The sequence below is a fragment of the Pogona vitticeps genome, chromosome 1 (genome assembly GCF_051106095.1).
Source record: "Pogona vitticeps strain Pit_001003342236 chromosome 1, PviZW2.1, whole genome shotgun sequence".
NCBI classification, from domain to species: Eukaryota; Metazoa; Chordata; class Lepidosauria; order Squamata; family Agamidae; genus Pogona; species Pogona vitticeps.
In genome coordinates, this window is record NC_135783.1 from 153,544,043 (window position 1) to 153,561,410 (window position 17,368).

The 17,368-nt window shown below is 40.6% G+C and overlaps 1 protein-coding gene across 1 annotated transcript in view; it reads left to right on the plus strand.

Moving 5' to 3' along the window:
* ISM1 (isthmin 1) overlaps positions 1-16,286 on the plus strand; it is a 37,729-nt gene extending 21,443 nt beyond the window's left edge. Inside the window, exons 2-6 of the mRNA XM_073003341.2 lie at positions 1,017-1,256; positions 6,210-6,483; positions 7,252-7,395; positions 10,583-10,672; positions 13,301-16,286. Coding sequence (XP_072859442.1) covers positions 1,017-1,256; positions 6,210-6,483; positions 7,252-7,395; positions 10,583-10,672; positions 13,301-13,818 — 1,266 coding nt within the window. The 3' untranslated portion in view covers positions 13,819-16,286. The remainder of the gene's footprint in view (positions 1-1,016; positions 1,257-6,209; positions 6,484-7,251; positions 7,396-10,582; positions 10,673-13,300) is intronic.
* The last annotated feature ends 1,082 nt before the right edge of the window (positions 16,287-17,368 follow it).

Here is a 17,368-nt window from a genome sequence, read left to right on the forward strand (position 1 = left end):
CATTAAATCACTGGCACCATTTGGCTCTATTTCAAATTGAATTCGCTTGGCATCAACTCATTGATCTTAAGAAATTTAATTAAAACAATTTTTTAAAAAGGAATTGATTTTTTTTCTGTGGAAAAATTAAGCACTGGGAAAAAATTTCTACCCTTCCTTACTGCTTTGCAGTTTTTCTCCACTTCCAAGATCTTTGTAGATTGCACCTTTCCTTTCCCAGTTTAATCTTGCTGTTTTCATAAATGCAGTTGAAGACATCTTGGTTCATATTAGACTTAAGCTGCTAAAATTGCCAAACTGCTAAACACCTCAACTAACAAGGGGCAAACCCTAGGTTTACTTACAGAACATATGCAAGCCACTTTCCTTCAAAATCATTGCTCTTGGAATGCTGTAAAAGTCACGTGATGTGGCAGGATTGGGGTTTCCACGGTGAAACTCTCCTGCCTCTGCAATGCAGGGGAAGAGCCAGTCTTGCCTAAGGTGCATATGTGGCAATTCTTGCACCCTTAATGTTTTTTATTTATAGCAACAGAGTGTAGGACTAAGACACAAGGCACCCTTAAAGATAGCCTGCCTCCTTGTTAACGAACTATCCTTCCTGACTCAGGAATTGTTGAACTTGAGAGCCTTGCACAGGTGTCACACGGGAATCATTTCTCAGTAGCCTGGTTTTAAAATAAATAAATAAAAAATCCTAAGTATCCCCTTACTTAGGATAACACTTTTGATGGATTCATTGTATTATAGTCTAGATCCAGATGTTTCCTTCCACAGACAAAAAAATATTATCCATGTGTGGAAGAATAGTTTCTGACATAGCACAAGATGCTCACACATGTCTCAGAAAAGAGATCTGAAATCCAAACACATTCTCGTGTTTTTGCAAGATACTGTGCATTCTTTTTGTACAAACCCTCGCACTGTGTTTTAAGAGGCATTCTTATGGAAGGCACTCTACAAGGCATTGTTAATCCCTGCATGTTGCTTTATTATTTTTTTCTTTGCCTACCTAGGACATCCTCCAGAGTGATAGTCTTTCAGCTCCTGAAACTTTGTTCACATTAAATCCAGGAGACAGACAAGATTATCACGACCATCAAGCCGCACACAGATCATTTGCCAAGCAGCGATTCAGGCCAGAGAATAGGCGTACGTCTGTGCAAAGAGATGGACCCAGGTCTTTTCTTCTAGATCTACCGAATTTTCCTGACCTCTCTAAAGCAGACATCAATGGGCAAAACCCAAATATTCAGGTAAAAGTCTTCTACTCTGTTTAAAATGTTACCCAAAGCCGATTTGGGGTTTGAATCTGTCATTTCTTATGGACGCAATGTTGACTATTTGGACTTAAAAATTAAAAGACCTTGGACTTATAAAGTAAACTAAATAGAATATATGAAACTTTATAATACAACAATGATTATGTCATGTGCAATGTCAAAGAAAATAAGTGACCTGTCACAAAACCTTACAACCTGGGGGAACAGGTAAAAGAACTTGGAAAAAGCATGTATAGGGAAAAAAAGGAAGTTGCTTGTTTAATTTCTGTGTTTGCCATTTTGGAGTTAAGAATATATAACACAGCTGGGAGCATTAGTGAATTAAGCAGTATGTATATTCTCTTTGACTAATCTGCTGGAAAGGAATGTTTCTAACCTCAAAGTAATATATATACAGTGGTGCCTCGCATAACGATGTTAATTGGTTCCATTAAAAACATCGTTATGTGAAAACATTGTTAAGCGAAACACCATTTCCCATAGGAATGCATTGAAAACCGGTTAATCCGTTCCAATAGGAGCCTATTCAATACATTTCAATGGTGAAAAAAAATCACAAAAAATTCAAAAAGACTCAGAACGAAGCCAAATTACTTTAACAAAGGTTTTATTAGGTGCACTAACGCTTCCAAGCATTTTAAACATTTTTAAACATTTTAGAATATTTTTAAAATAGCGAAAACAGGGCTGTCAAAAAAACGTTAAGCGAAACAGGGGACCTAAAACTGTCATCGTTAAGTGAAGCAAGGTCCCAAACATCGTTATGCGAAAATCCCCCATAGGAAACATCGTTAGGTGAGGCGGCAAAATTTCCAGCAAAGGCCATCGTTATGCGAATTCATCGTTGAGCGAGGCACTCGTTAAGCGAGGCACCACTGTATTGTAAAATACTAAAAAGACAACATTTAAACAAATTTTTACAGAAGGTTGCACAGTTAAGTTGAAGTAAAGTCACACAGCTGGCTGATAACAAGCTTTTTTGAATGTTATTCACTGACTGAAGATTTCACTAGTGTTACATTGCTCACATTTTAGAGAACGGCTTTTTTGAAATTGCTTGAATGGACTATCTTCCCCTAGAGCTTTTGTATTGAAGATGGCTTAAAATTTCTTAAAGGACCTCCAGGACGGACTTGAAACCAAATAGGCTACAGAACATTTGAAACAAAGACAAAATACATAACAGGAACAAAAGAAAATATCTGAAGCATGTTCTCCTGGAGTTGATCACCTTGAACGTCCAGATTACATGAAGCTGAATTTCATGTCTAAAATTTAATGTGATCTCCCTATATCTAGCCAAACAGTAGGTACATGCCTGGCAGGTTGCAGTTTCAACCCCTGGCTTTTCCAGGGAGGATTAGGGTGAATCTTGGCTGAAATCCAGGAGAACTGCTGGTGGTCAGTATCTGTAATATTGGGTTGGGTGGACTAAGAGTCTCACTCTGTAGAAGACAGCTTCTTGAGTTCCTGACGTGTAGCCTTTTGTAGGACAAAGCCCAATAATTTATTTTACTTCTGAGTTGGTGCTGTATTATAGAATGCATTTTCAGGTAGCAACGTACACATTGCATCACCTTTTTTCCCCTCTCCCCCTCACATACTTCTCCCACCCCTGCCCCCATGTTTTGGCCTTCACACAATGATGGCAGGTGAGTATTCACAATAGAAGACAGCAGGCAGTCACTGGCCCATCTTTTTACACCGAATTTGTAGAACCAAATTTGTAGAACCAAACCACAGAATGAATCTGGGACTTTTCTGTTGACTGACTATTGGGCTGGATCGTTTTTACAATACTGGGGCATATTATTATTCATCCTCCCTGCAGTTTGCACAGTTGTTTCAGTGTCAGCAAGACAAGAAAACATTTCAAAGGGTAGCCCAAGCAGCTGCCACTTTTGTGCTACCCAGCTGCCTTTTTAACTTGGTTGCCAAACCAGCAGCCAAACGCACCGCTGCACTCAAGTAAACGAATTCACAGGAAGTTCTTGAAAACAAGGTGCTTTCTTCAAGGCAGAAATGTGTTTCCTTTGGGAGCAAAGATTTCTTGGTTCTTGGTGAAAAGCTCTTTGTTGTTCACCATTGATTTGACACATGCCAGCTCATGCGGTCATGCCAGCAAAGCGGAAGCTATTCAGTGTGCTACAGGTTCACTTTTCTTCTCCTTTGGAATGCAGTGAAGTCATGTGTCAAACGAGCAGGCTTGGCTGCCAAATGAATTTCCCTGTGATGTTCTTTTTGCTTTTCTAGCTCGTTTAAATGTGGTCTAATTCCAAGGATGCTGGTACTACACTTCTTCGTTCGAGCTCTTCTGTTCTTCCAAATTTTCAGTCACTGTTTCCCCCACTTGCAAAGCAGTAGCTGCGTTAATGGGTCGCAGCAAAAAATAGCAGAGACTTCTGGAATTTATTATGGCATGAGATGTCATGCACCATAACCCGTGTGGCAAGCTCTGTGCAAAGTGTTTCCTTCAGTCGGCACCTACCAACGTGTCTGTGAGAACTGCAAAGAAGTATATGACACAAACAATTCAATGTAAAGCTTAAATGTACAAAAGAAAAAGACCGTTCACTCTCCATCATTGGTTATCACACCATTATCGTGATAATGAATATCTCTATTAGGAGTAGAAAGTTTTATCTTAGAGAACCTATACGGACCAGAAGAGATGGTGAGGGAACAAGTCCTCACCCATTGTCATTTTGCACAAGGAGTTTTAAAATGAGACAGCCGTATGAAATTGTTGAATTAGAACTCATCAGGAAGTCTGACTGTGTTTGTTGCAGGCATGAACTGAAACAGTGGTTTGCTTACCTGCTGATGATTACACAGTTATGAATGATCACTCAGTGTATAGATTTAAACTGTACAGTGAATTCACCACTTTTTCCCTCTCTTTATCAATATACCAACCAGTTGAGGATAACAATGTACCTGGAAGAGAGCTCTAGTTCAGTATGGCATATAGCACTTTAGATCTGTTCCTCATACTTGCACATGACTCTTTTATACCCTACATTAGTGAGCTATGAAACACCTTGCACTGCTCCCATTAAACCACTCTCTTTACAAGGTAGGATTCATCCACCAAGAACAAAATGAGGACAATTTGTGAATCTGCGGGTAAGAGAACAACAAGGCCAGATCACTTGTTCAAAGGGTGTGCCTCCAGTTTCTGATCCGTTTGCAGCCCATTTACATGTGGGCTTAGCTGGAAGGAGCAAAACAGGAACAGTTGGGCTTCCATCATCAGTGTGTACCATGTGTTCATGAGAAGCCAGGGTTCTCTGGAATACTCAATGATAATTTGGTGCAAACACAACAATTAGTTTTATGTTTTCTTTTATTTTTCTATATTCAAAAGACCTACTAGACTTGTCTTATTTAAACCCTCTCTTTTTGCCACTGTATCTCAGTGTTCAATAGTTCGTGCTTCCTTCCCTAATTTGCTCTTTTCCCCCAAAAATGATACATAAAATGTGTTCATCTCTAAACTGATATATATGCACACACAAAGTGCATGCGCTCGCGTGCACACACATTTTAGATACTAAAATATGTGCTGGGATGTTTGTCTTCGTGCTGTCTCCAAAAACCAATTGAACATAATATGAGGCTTTTTGCTAGAATTCTGAACTCCTTTGGATCCAAACGTATGAGAAGAATTTGTAGTTTCAAACTCATACAGGCAGAGTGCAAAAATTGGTTACAGGGCCTGTATTTCTAATTCAACCAGAGTGGGGAGAAACGACAAAAAATTCTAGATTTGTGACATCAATTAACTGCTCCCAGACTGGGAAATTAAAAGAGAGAGAGAGATTTGAAAAGAAAACTATATCCTGGGTGCATTTTATAGTTTATTCTGGTAGGGTTTTTTAAAAAAAAATCTAAGGAAAGAATTTACCTCAGTTCTTCCTGTGGATACAAAACTCCAGTGCTGTATCAAATCATAAGGGATTAAAAAGAAAGTCAAAATAGCAGGAATGATATTTGGGGTTTAAAACCATTATTTATCCTATTAAAGTCTCTGCAATTTAACTTTTCAGGCTCAGGTAGCTCCTCTCTTCCCTCCTGACATTTTCTAGGTCTGTCTTCCCAGAAAACAGTCGTCTATCACCTTTTTGATTCCACAACCCACTATTCATCACAGACATCAGCAAGGCTTTCCCCCCCCTCCATATATTCCTACTTTTCTCCCACCTTCTCTGTTTTGGTTGACCAAGTGCCAAAGAGGCCAAGCTCTTGCATCCTTCATAAACTTTCACAATTCAGATTTTTATTTTAGTTTTTTTTAATCCTAGAAGCAGGAGTGGGGGAAAGCTGTGTCTATCAACACACCTTCTAATAAACTTTTAAAAAAAATCTTCTGTCTTTATGTTTCATTACTCTCAATCTTCCTTTGTTTGATTAATCTTTTTGATGATGAAGGCAACGACAATGACGACGACGATGTATGTTATAATGATGATGATGATGATGATGATGATGATGATGATGATGATGATGATGATGATGATGTAAAATGGGTGTTGTTGCCAGTATGAGCCATCTGAGGTGAAGGTACAGACCCCTTGTGTCATGATCCATGCATTAGAGACCGATGTGACAGAACATAGGAGAAGTCCTTTATGCCAGGACGGGAAATATTTGTTCCTTCAGAAGTTGTTTGCAGTTTTCATCACTACTCACATTTGGCTACACTGCCTAAGGCTGCACCCTGCTTTATTTATTACATATCACTAGGCTCGTGGTTGCACCACAAGGTTCACAGGTTCCTGTCCCTCCATCACCGCAACTAGGTAGAACCTTCTGTCTCTTTATGAAATGTTTTGCTGGTGTTTTTTGTTGCTCATTTTGATGCTGGTGGGGGAGACAGCTGTCAAGGTCTGGATGCTTATTGACCTGCTACCTTGAATTCTCCAGGTGACAATTGAAGTTGTGGATGGAACAGACTCTGAACCAGAGAAAGATATCCAAAAGGAAAACAGCAAGCCCAGCTGGCCTGTCCCATCACCAGACTGGAGGAACTGGTGGCAAAGATCGGCACCCTCCATCACCCGCATGAGCAGCGGTGATCAGGATTATAAATATGATAGTACAACTGAAGACAGTAACTTCCTTAACCCACTTAGTGGCGCATGGGACAGGCATACACCTAGTCATCGGACGTTTGAATCAAAGGAACAGCCAGAATATGGTGAGTGTGCATTTTAATGCTCTTGCGGACATTTTAGGATTATAACAGTGTTGAAAAGATGAGAAGAGAAAGGTACTGTCAGGTACTGTTGCCCATGAATCATATGGGATGGAAGAGTTAAGTGGAAATTAAACTTAAAAAGGAGGTCATGTATAGTCTCAAGTATACTTATAGAGAACTCAGTCTTCAAACAAGCATTCTTAAGGCAAAAACAGACCTTGTATATAAGCTGTAATTGGAGCTGAAAGCATGTTAGTTAGGACTAACCTAACCAAAGATCAAGCTTGTTGTCTAACAGTTTTGGAGGGTGTGTGTGTTGAATTGACAACTGGTGAATGTGTGGAATAAAGTATCCTCCAAAATGGTTTGTTTCACTGTGAACACTGTAAAGTTCACTGCAAAGTTTTCTTAGAGATCTTCTATGTGTGCAAACAAATATCCCAAATAGTTAGCAGTAGGGAAAAAATTCCTTTCTGCATCGACGTTTATAAGCACTAGAGATAGGCACAAACCGCATGTTCATCCAAAGAGGCGTTCGGAGCTTCCCAGACCTATCTCCTCTGGCAGATGCCCTTCTTCTCTGGGGCGCTGCCTCTGAGTGGGCAGCTGCCAAAGGAGGCAGAGCTGGGAAGTGCCAAATAACTGTTCAGACAAAAAATGAACTGGTACAAATTGCTGAATCAGTGGTTCATACCCACCTCAAATAAGCCCCCTCCCTTTTTTAACCATTCCTCCCCCCCCACCCCCTTTCTTGCTTTTGCCTTACAGATTACATAGATGGTGAAGGAGACTGGAGCCCTTGGTCCATTTGTAGCATAACGTGTGGAAGTGGCAATCAGAAGCGTACCCGAACCTGTGGATATGCCTGTACAGCCACTGAATCGAGGACATGCGACAGGCCAAACTGTCCAGGTTAGGCTTTGCTCAACTGTCTTGACTGTCTCAACTGACCAGAGTACTGGTTGCCATCCTTTGCCAACAAAATACATTATGTTCACTTTTACACCGTAGACGTTGAAGCCACTAAGGTCGGAATCTGACCTGGAAATGCAGAGCATAATGGTTGCATGCTAAGAAGCTCCCTGTACAATCTCCGGTTTGCAGTTTTGCTAGGTAGAGTGTCTCATTGAAAGCAAGAGGGTTTCTGTGTGCCCAAGGGAAAAGTCAGTACCCTTGTGGTATAAACATCAGCAACAATGGTCACTTCATTCACAGTTAAAAGAAGTAGGATTTTGCCCCAAATATTTAGAATGATCAGCTTTGCTGTGCTTTCCAAAAACAACTGTTGAATCAAATGCATTTCCTTCTGAAGCTCCTTCAGCAACATTATTCATGGGCAGGCCTTCAATGGTGCCAGCAGATAATCATCCAAGAGGACACCACATTACTTGAAAGGTGCACTCGATGGGGTCCTGCAGGAATTTGAGTGTCCTTGACATTGCAGTTGCTTTCTCAATTATGGCCTGGCTTCGGGGGGAGGACACCAGAAAAGAGGGTGTCTTGGAGTTTGTTCAGTGACACCAGGTTTCAGAGCATAGGAGAAAATAATACACAGGAGTTTTCAAACAGAGGCAATCAAGACAGCTATGAAGGGTCTTAGCCAAATGACTCAGATGGAGCGTAGCTGATTATAGTGGAAGACAAGGAGCCCTTCATTCAGAGCATGTGGGTCGCCCCTGGAATGTTCCACACTGGGCCCCCTCGTGGTGCTTTCTTAGAAATAGAACTTCAGCTAGGGAACCCATGGCAGCCTTCAAGACGTTATTGTTTCTTGTGACCCAAACCAGGAGCTCACTTGAAAGGTATGGAGTCGCAACAAGGATCCCTGCCCCGATTCACTGTTAGAATGTACTCATTCACTGAGCAGTCCTATGATGTGGGGAGGGGGGGGGAGTGGAGAGACTGTAATAGAACTGGGGTGAGTGCCTTGCCTCCTCCATAGGTATAGAAGCGCTGCTGCCAAGCCTTTCAATCAACCAAAGAATCACCCTTTTTAAGTCACACTGGCACTTTACACTTTCAAGAGCAAAAACTTCACATGACTGTTTTAAGGCATCTAGCAGTGTGTCAGTGAATTTTGGCCTCATTATGGGTCCTTGGATTTCTAGTGTAACAAGCTGTCTGTGTATTTTGTAAGCTGGGCAGCAACGCCTGCAACCCTTTGCGGCGAAGGCAACTCTTCTGAAAAGCAACATAGATTTGTTGTGTTACTGCGTGCCTGGAGCAACAGCAAAGAGGAACTTAGAATCATAGAATAATAGAGTTGGAAGGGGTCTATAAGGCCATCGATTCCCATGCAGGAATCCAAGTCAAAGTGTATCTGACAAATGGCTGTCCAATCTTCGCTTGAATGCCTTGAGCATTGGAGCACTCACCACCTCCCGAGGTCATTGGTTCCACTGTCGTACTGCTACAATACTGAAGATGGTTTTTTTTTTTAAATGTTCAGCCTACATCTGAAGGAGGGGGGAATGTTTGTACAGGCATTTAAGGCTTGACTTTATACAGATAATTTACTGCTACTATGGCTCCAGAATTAAGAAAAAGAAAACAAGGAGAAATATGGTGGCACCTTTCAAACTAACAGATTTATTCCACTGTGAGCTTTCATGAGTTAGAATCCACTTCTTCAAGGACACAATGATGTCTGAAGCAATGGAATGTAATCTTCAAAAGCTCACATTGAAATAAATGTGTTAGACTTAAAAGTGCCATGAAACCTTTTCCCCCGTTTTTTCAGAAACAGTTGAAAATGACTACCTCTCTGAATACTGCTCCAGAATTCCAGGTTTAGTGCAAAGGCTGAATGCCACTGAGGTGGTGGAAATGGAAATAATTTTTAAAATGGCTAAGTATGAGGGGGTTTTGGACTGTGCAAAAAGTTTCACAGTTACTGCTTATGTAAAACTGTTGGTTCCTTGATTTAAGGGTCCCAAGGCACAACCAGTCCACAATAAAATAACATTGGGTTGGGTTGGTGGTGTTTTTAGCTTTTGACCACCCCCCCCCCCTTTCTTCACAAATGCCCTTGAATCTGATTGAAAGGGATGGAAGTCTGAGAAGTGCAGTCCTCACTTACACCCTAAACAGGACCATTAAATGAGCAAGCCTTACCAGGGGTTTTCTCTTAAAACGCATGTCCCTTGAGAAGAATCAAATTACAAGAAATGATCTTGAAGCCAGGATAGTCTTCAGACCAGGTTACCTGAATGCCTCATCTGCCAGGAGTACAGATACCTACCTGCATCATCATAGCTGTATCTCCCAAGATGTTCTCCTAGTTCATAATGGGGATTCACGTCCCTGTGGTTGGGAGATCTTTCAATGGACTCAGCCATGATAATTCTGGGGTTTGCTTTCAATCAGTCTTTTCTTTACCCTTACAGTGAGGTCCTTTGTTCTCTACAATACGTGGCTCCCACACAGTGGAGAGAAACATCTCCAAGTGATCTTTTCAGTTCTTCTGTTGGGCTGGGTTTTTTTTTTAAAGGCTGAATATATCAGTATCTTCAACGTTAGCACCACAGTACGCGTTAGTCACATAAGCCTGTAACACCAGTAGTACATGCTGGCTTTTATTTAATATAAAAATAAAATAAAATAAAAATCGACTAGTGGAACAGTTGGAAACTGTACACACAACACTTGGTTGGCTTGGCAGTACGAGCATGAAATAATGAAAAACTGCCCTACTTTGTTTTTAGTTGCTTCAATTACTAAGAGTTCTGTGATGATCAATGAAGCCTGAAACATTTGGCCTGTTCTTAAAACAGCACAAAGAAGTATTAAGGCTCTGTGCTCATCTCAAGACCATTTGAAATGTGTCAGAGAGAAGAGACTCTGTGTGTAAATGAGATGAGCTTTGATGTGCTTTTTTTTTTTTTTTTTTTTTTTTTTTTTTGCTCAATTTGAACTTGGTGTTTTTCCTGGGATGAAGAAGTAAATTTCATTCTCTTGTGCTTTCTCTCTCTCTCCCTCTGAACTGAAAAAGCATGAATGTCATGGGAGAGGAGCAAGCACTGCTGGAATACCGATGCAAGTACATGTTTTTCTTCCAACTTTTATTATTTATATTAAGGGGAAAAACTGTTTTCTTTAGGAATCGAAGACACCTTCAGGACAGCAGCCACAGAAATGAGTTTACTTGCGGGAAGCGAAGAATTCAATGCTACAAAACTGTTTGAAGTTGGTAAGCAGATTTAGCAGAGGGTATTTTCTTCCAGAACTGAATGAGATAAACAGACTTCATAAAGCACGCTATGTGCCAGTGACAGAGTAGCAGAGAAAAGACCCTTCTTGAGGAATCATAGGACACTGCCTATAGAATGTGAGGTGGTGGTGGAAGGGTGAGGTCTCAGATTAGTCTCAACTTACTTTTTATCCCATCCACCCCTCTCCCTATGCACATCAACCCAGGAACACGCAGCAGCCATCAGCTTTTCCCAAATTTTATATATTTATTTTTGAAATATGTATCTTGCCACTTCACCAAAATGACAGGGGAAAGGAATACTCAAAGGGCCTTTACGAGGTAAGATAAATGTAATGACTGTTCACAAATGTTGGTATATTTTGGAATTATTCTCAAACACTTAACTTTCTATATAAATAGTCCTTACATTTTTAAAAATCTCACCCAGGTTTTCCCTATTGTTTCAGTGCTGTTTTCTCTCTAAAACAATCATAATAGACCCAAGTGGCTAATAAAAATAAAATGCAAATACAAAAACAAAATATCACTTTAAAACACAGCAATGAAAAGAAATAAACTGCAACCCACCAGTTAAAATCTTCTTCAGTGAGCAAACCAACTTTAAAAGGCCAGAAAGAAGTCTCACAAAAATTATTGTGTCTACCAGCAGAAGCACAATAAAAAGACCTAGCCTCATATAGCAGACATTTCCAGAATCTGGGAGCAGCTGTTAAGAAAGCCTTGTCTCTTCTTCCCTTTCTTATATGCCTGTTAGAGTGGTGGGACTGAAAGAAAGACCTCCCTTGAAAATCTTAAAATCTAAGCAAGCACATGTGGAAGAAGATGGTCCTTCAGAAAGCCTAGACTAAGCCATACAGGGCTGTATATGTCATAACAAGACTTTTCTCTTGTGCCTGTCATCAGACAGATGGCTAGTGAAATGGTTGTAACAAGAAAGTTGCATGCCTTCTGTAACCAACCACCATCTGGATATAGCATTCTGGACCAGATGATGTTTCTCAGTAGTCTTCAAGCACAGCCCCACATAGAGCATGTCATGCTAGTCTAGATAGAATGCAAGGGTATGTGACACTTTGGCCATATCCAGGATCTGTGGGAATAGGCCCTGATGGTGCACCAGCCTTAGCTTCAGTACAGCTATGAAATGTGCTTTCAGCAACAGTACCTTCAGCAAGAACAGTTGGCATCACAAATTGACAGTGAAACTGACATATATCTCTTGTGAGACACCACTGTGTAAATAATACATTGGAAGGAACTAGATTCACGCATTGTCCTATTTAGATATTTCTGGACCAAAGCTTTTATGAAACAGCTTACAGAAATAATTTTAAGAAAGACATTTTAACAATATTCAGGGATCATCCAGGTGGAGCATTTTCAATCTTGTATATACTCAATAGAGTGCTTACGATACTGACATTTTCCCCGCTGTCCAGATAACACAAGGCTTAAATTAGTAGCAAACAGTGTCAAAACCTCGGGCTTCCCAGATTTAAAAAAAAAATAACTCCTACTACTGGTGTTTGTTTGCATGTGTGCTCACTTTCTTCTGAGGGATGGTAGAGTCCAGTGAGCAAGAGCTTCTCTGAGCGGAAGTTTTTAATTTAGCACTAATCTACTGAAAGAACAACAAAGCAGACATCTAATAGACAAGATGTTTCTCAAGCATTTGTTGTGGATTTCTGAAATCTTAAATCATTTCTTGAAAGGAGGTGATTTCTTAAAATAAAGAACAGTGGAGTTATACTCTTAAAGTGGACAGAAATCCCAGTAAGATCCATGCTCCTTAGGCACCAACTGGCGCAACGAGAGGAAGGAACAGAGGGTTCATCTGGATGAGCCCTTAGTTACCTAAAACAGCCATTTAATTTTACGGATCCTTTTGGCCTGTGAACTGTTTTAACCACTGAAACAGTTTAAAATCAGTAGCATGGCAGATCATGACATGATTCAAAATGCAGACCAGCACTCCGGCAAAACGCAGCTTGAAAAAGGTAGCTTTTTAAGGTCCCCTTTCAAAAGTCTCGGCTGAGGCTCACAAACATAAACGCTTTAGAAGAGAGTTCCACAGAAGCATGCTTTCAGGATAGAAGGCAAAGCAATGCTTCCAACACTGGGAAGTGATGCTGGCTGAACCGTAGACCCTGTTGCTGTATTTTAAACGTATTCTGTCACTAGATGTGAAGAGGGAAAGTGGAGATAAGAATACTGACACTGCACCACAGCACCTGTGTAATAGAGTGTCTCTCTACGCAGCACACAGTTATAGCAGGTTGATATATCATTAACTGCCATGGCTCCATCCTGTGGAATGTTTCGATTCTGTAAGTTTGTTGAGAGACTGAGAATTCAGTATTAGAGAGTTCTAGTGCTATTCCAGTAACCCTAATACTTCAGTATTAGAGAGCTCTAGTGCTATTCCAATAATTGCTTCCAGAGTGCCTAAGGTATGTGCTGTGCCACATACCTTAAGCACTCTGGAAGCAGTTATTGTGACATACGTACTCACACACACACTTTTCATCTCTGAGGCACAGCAAGATGTTAATTTGTAAATTAAGCAGCACAGGTTTAGCCTTCAGTCTCTCCTCTTCTCCACAGATACTGACAGTTGTGAACGGTGGATGAGCTGCAAAAGTGAGTTCTTGAAGAAGTACATGCACAAAGTGGTCAACGACCTTCCCGCTTGCCCTTGCTCGTACCCCACAGAAGTTGCCTACAGTACTGCGGATATATACGACCGGCTTAAGCGGAAGAACTTCCGCTGGAAAGATGCAAGTGGGCCAAAGGAGAAGCTGGAGATCTATAAGCCGACAGCTCGCTATTGTATCCGGTCCATGCTGTCCTTGGAGAGTACCACACTAGCAGCACAGCACTGCTGCTACGACGACAGCATGCAACTGATTACGAGGGGCAAAGGCGCAGGCACTCCTAACCTGATCAGCATAGAATTCTCCGCAGAACTCCATTACAAAGTGGACATTCTGCCCTGGATCATTTGCAAAGGGGACTGGAGCAGATATAATGAAGCTCGGCCGCCTAATAACGGCCAGAAATGTACAGAGAATCCTTCAGAGGAGGACTATTACAGACAATTTCAGGAAGCAAGGGAGTACTGAGGTGGGAAAAGGACTCAACCTCTTTGAAGGTCTACAAAAGGCAAATGATACAATGGGACACAACGTTGAATAAACTCTTAAGAAATCAAGTTAAAAGTCTACCCACCCTATTAATCCTGTATAGATGTAAAGAATATACATTTTTTCATAGGAGTGTGTTATTTATATAAGCATATACAAAGGGCAAACTTTGCAAATAGTCATGAAGTTGTCATCGTAGATGTTTATATGGTGGTATGCCTTCTGCACCAATGTAAGAATTGATGCTTAACCACCAGGCTCGGCTTTTAAAATTGTGCTCTGTGATGGTTCTTATCTGTGACTAGGAGTCAAATCCAGGTCCTCCTGAATTATATGAGGAAAACTCAGTTTTGGATAGCTGAAGGAAAAGGCCTCAATGCATTTAATCCTGAATTGCCAACCCTGTACATTTAGAAGGAACACTCCCTAGTGCAGAGAACTATGTACCTAATTGGATTACCTAAGTATTGCAATGGTGTTTAGGGCTGCATCTGATAGCAAGCTGTGGTTTTTAGTCAGAAGAGAGCACAGTAGCCATGGGACCCACTACAGCAGGGAACAGAATTCAACATCAGATTCCATTGTGCTTCTGCAAAAGACAGGCTTCTGGTTAGCCCACGTCTTGTGGTCAGTTTCTGTGTGTTTTGAAAAAAACATGTAATGCTTATAGGGTGCTTTTGACACATTCAGAAGGCTTCTTCTTCCAGGGAACTTTTGAGCCCCACCTGGATTTTCACTAAGTCAAAGCCAAGGAGCAAAAACAGCACATTGTGAAACAGTGTCTGTGTATATATATATATTATTTAATGTAAATGCTATTGTTAAAAACATATTTTCTTTAGAGAGATATTAATGAAAATATTTAGACTATTTAAGAGAGAAAGGGAAGAAAAGCTTTGGAAGGATTACAGCAGTAATTTTTAGAGAGGAAAAAAAGTTGCTTAGATTAGATTTTAAAAAGGCAAATCAAAATTATACTTCATTCCCCTTTCAGAGTTGTGTCTGCTTTGCAATACATTATGGGGTCATCCATAAGAAGCGCTTATCACCTTTAAGCATTCATTTGTTTGTTTGTTTTATTATTACGATTATTGTGCCACCACTCAAATATAAGGTCTTGAAAGACATTTGCACAGATGTTTTAGTGCCCTCCGAAGGCTTTCTCCTGCATCATATTCTGTAGGTGTACAAGAATGTGTACAACAAGCCTGTCTGTTATTTGGGTATTATTTCATCAAGGCAGCAGCTCCCTTTTGACTGTCTACATACTGGCTAACTGTGGTTTCTCCCATACGATGTGTGAAAAGCACTTAAGCGCAGGTCAAAACAGATTGTCATACCCATTGGGGTAAAACAAAATCATGACCATTGCCTTAAACAACAGGAGTTGCAATTAAAATAGCAAGTCAGTTGGAAATGTATTAAATGTATACCTCTGCTGAAAGTGAGTTTACATATTCAGTAAAAGGACTGCTTCATTTTATCACTGACAATAGTATTTCCCCATGTCTAGGATTCCCTGTGTGGTGAAGCAGACAGAGTGGCGAACCAGGACTCGAGAACAGGATTCAGATTCCCACTCAGCCATGGAAACTCACTAGGGGAGTGGAACGGGTACAACCACTCCTTAATTATGATGTCACTTAAACCTTAAAAACCCTATTTATATTGTGATACAGCCCAGAACACACATGTTTAGCTTGATCATCCATGAACAAGCACACAAGTATTGGATTTGTGACCAAAATTTCTAACTGTACACATACTTGCTGTGAGTATGTGTAGTATTCATTCTGGTGGGACTTCCATGGCACATTACTTCAGAACCCTCTAATTTCTGCTTTCATTGGTTTTAAATGGACTGAACAGTGTGGTTATATGGTGAACTACAGTTGCATGGAGAAAGTCAAATTTGCTTCAGTATCCAAGCCCACAGTAATTATCATGCTTTGTTCCACAAAGAAGAGTTCTTCTTTAGGTGAGGGATTTGTAGTCCTTAAGATGTTGTCAACTACAGCTTCTATCAGCCCCAGACCAGCACAGCCAAAAGTCAGGGATGATGGGAGTTGCAGTCCAACAGCACATTCCTAGTAGACATTTTTGTTCTCTGATCTTCGCATTCTTGGTTTAATGCCTATATTATGCTTACAAGTTCTTGTTCTAAAGGAACAAATCATTCTCATAGATCCTATATGCCAAATAAATGCACAGTATTATGTAAAAGAAGGTCTATTCCTTTTTAAGCTTTTATCAATGAAGGTATGGGGATTTATAAATCCCTCAGTTCAGCTGCATTGTGGTAGTGTATTTATTAAGCTCTGATAAAGATTAATCTGCAGAGTTAATTGTACAAGGAAGAGAACTTCCTGGAAGTCACAAGCATGGTCTATAGAGAAATGCCACATGCATCCAAAGCAAATTTATAAATAAAGCCATGCTGAAATGTCTGTTGATTGGCATTTTCCTTAAGTGGGTGTTAAATTACAACAGAAGGAAAGGTTAAGTGGGAAGGTTGGTGCTTGGAGTGCCCTGAGGAAAGACAAGAGTAGGGGAAGAGGGACACTAGGATAACTGAGCAGGGATAGCTCCAAGCCCACCCACAGATGGTGTCTTCCGGTAGAATGGCTTACAGCCATTCTCGACGGGGGTCACATGGTCCCTTCTGGAATGGACCTAGCACATTTGAAGGGGGCCACAGACTGGAAACAATTCTTCACACACCACCTTATAAGGTTCATTATGTGACTTATATAATCCTGATTCAGCTTTTATTTCTCTCATATTGAATGAATGAATTTATTTGTTACGGTCGGGTGATCAGCTCATAAAACATATTGTCATGTTGTGTTTATGGCCTTTGCCAAAAAAAAAAAAAAAAAGGTTGAGAATGGCTGGCTTAAATAATGAGAGGACCCGCAAGCAGCCTCTGTAAGGCAGGGCCTCACCAGCAGCCTGGGATAGAAATCAACATTTCTGTGCCCTGTGGCAGAAGACTGTAGAAGGAAAATGAAAATGTAGCATCCATTGCGAGGTCTAACTAACACACCATTAACATCAGCCATTGCAACAAGACTTGTCAAGGTGAAAGGAGGGAATTCTTTCAGAGTTTGTTTCTCACCTCATTTATAAAAATCTCATTGCTTTGGACCTGCCAAAGTTGGAAACCTTTTGGCAGACCACAACAATATGTTTCTAGGATCACTACAGCTTTTTCCAGAAAAAAAGCCCTGGAACAGATCATGAGGAAAAATATTTCTTCCTCTGTGGTCCTCAGTAATGGCATTCTAAAATAATATTAATGTTATTGTTTTCGCTTGGAAAAAATGATTTTTTAATAGCCTGTTAGATTTAGTATCCTACTGACAACTGTGACGGAACACAGCCCAGTTTCACTTCAGGCCCCAGCTTGGAGGAATACATTGGTGGCGAGGGCTTGATTGTGTAAATAATGAAGTGTGCGAGTGTGTACGATGTAATGAGAATTCTCTTCCAATAACATGGAGTGTCCCTAGTCAGAGATCAGAAACCA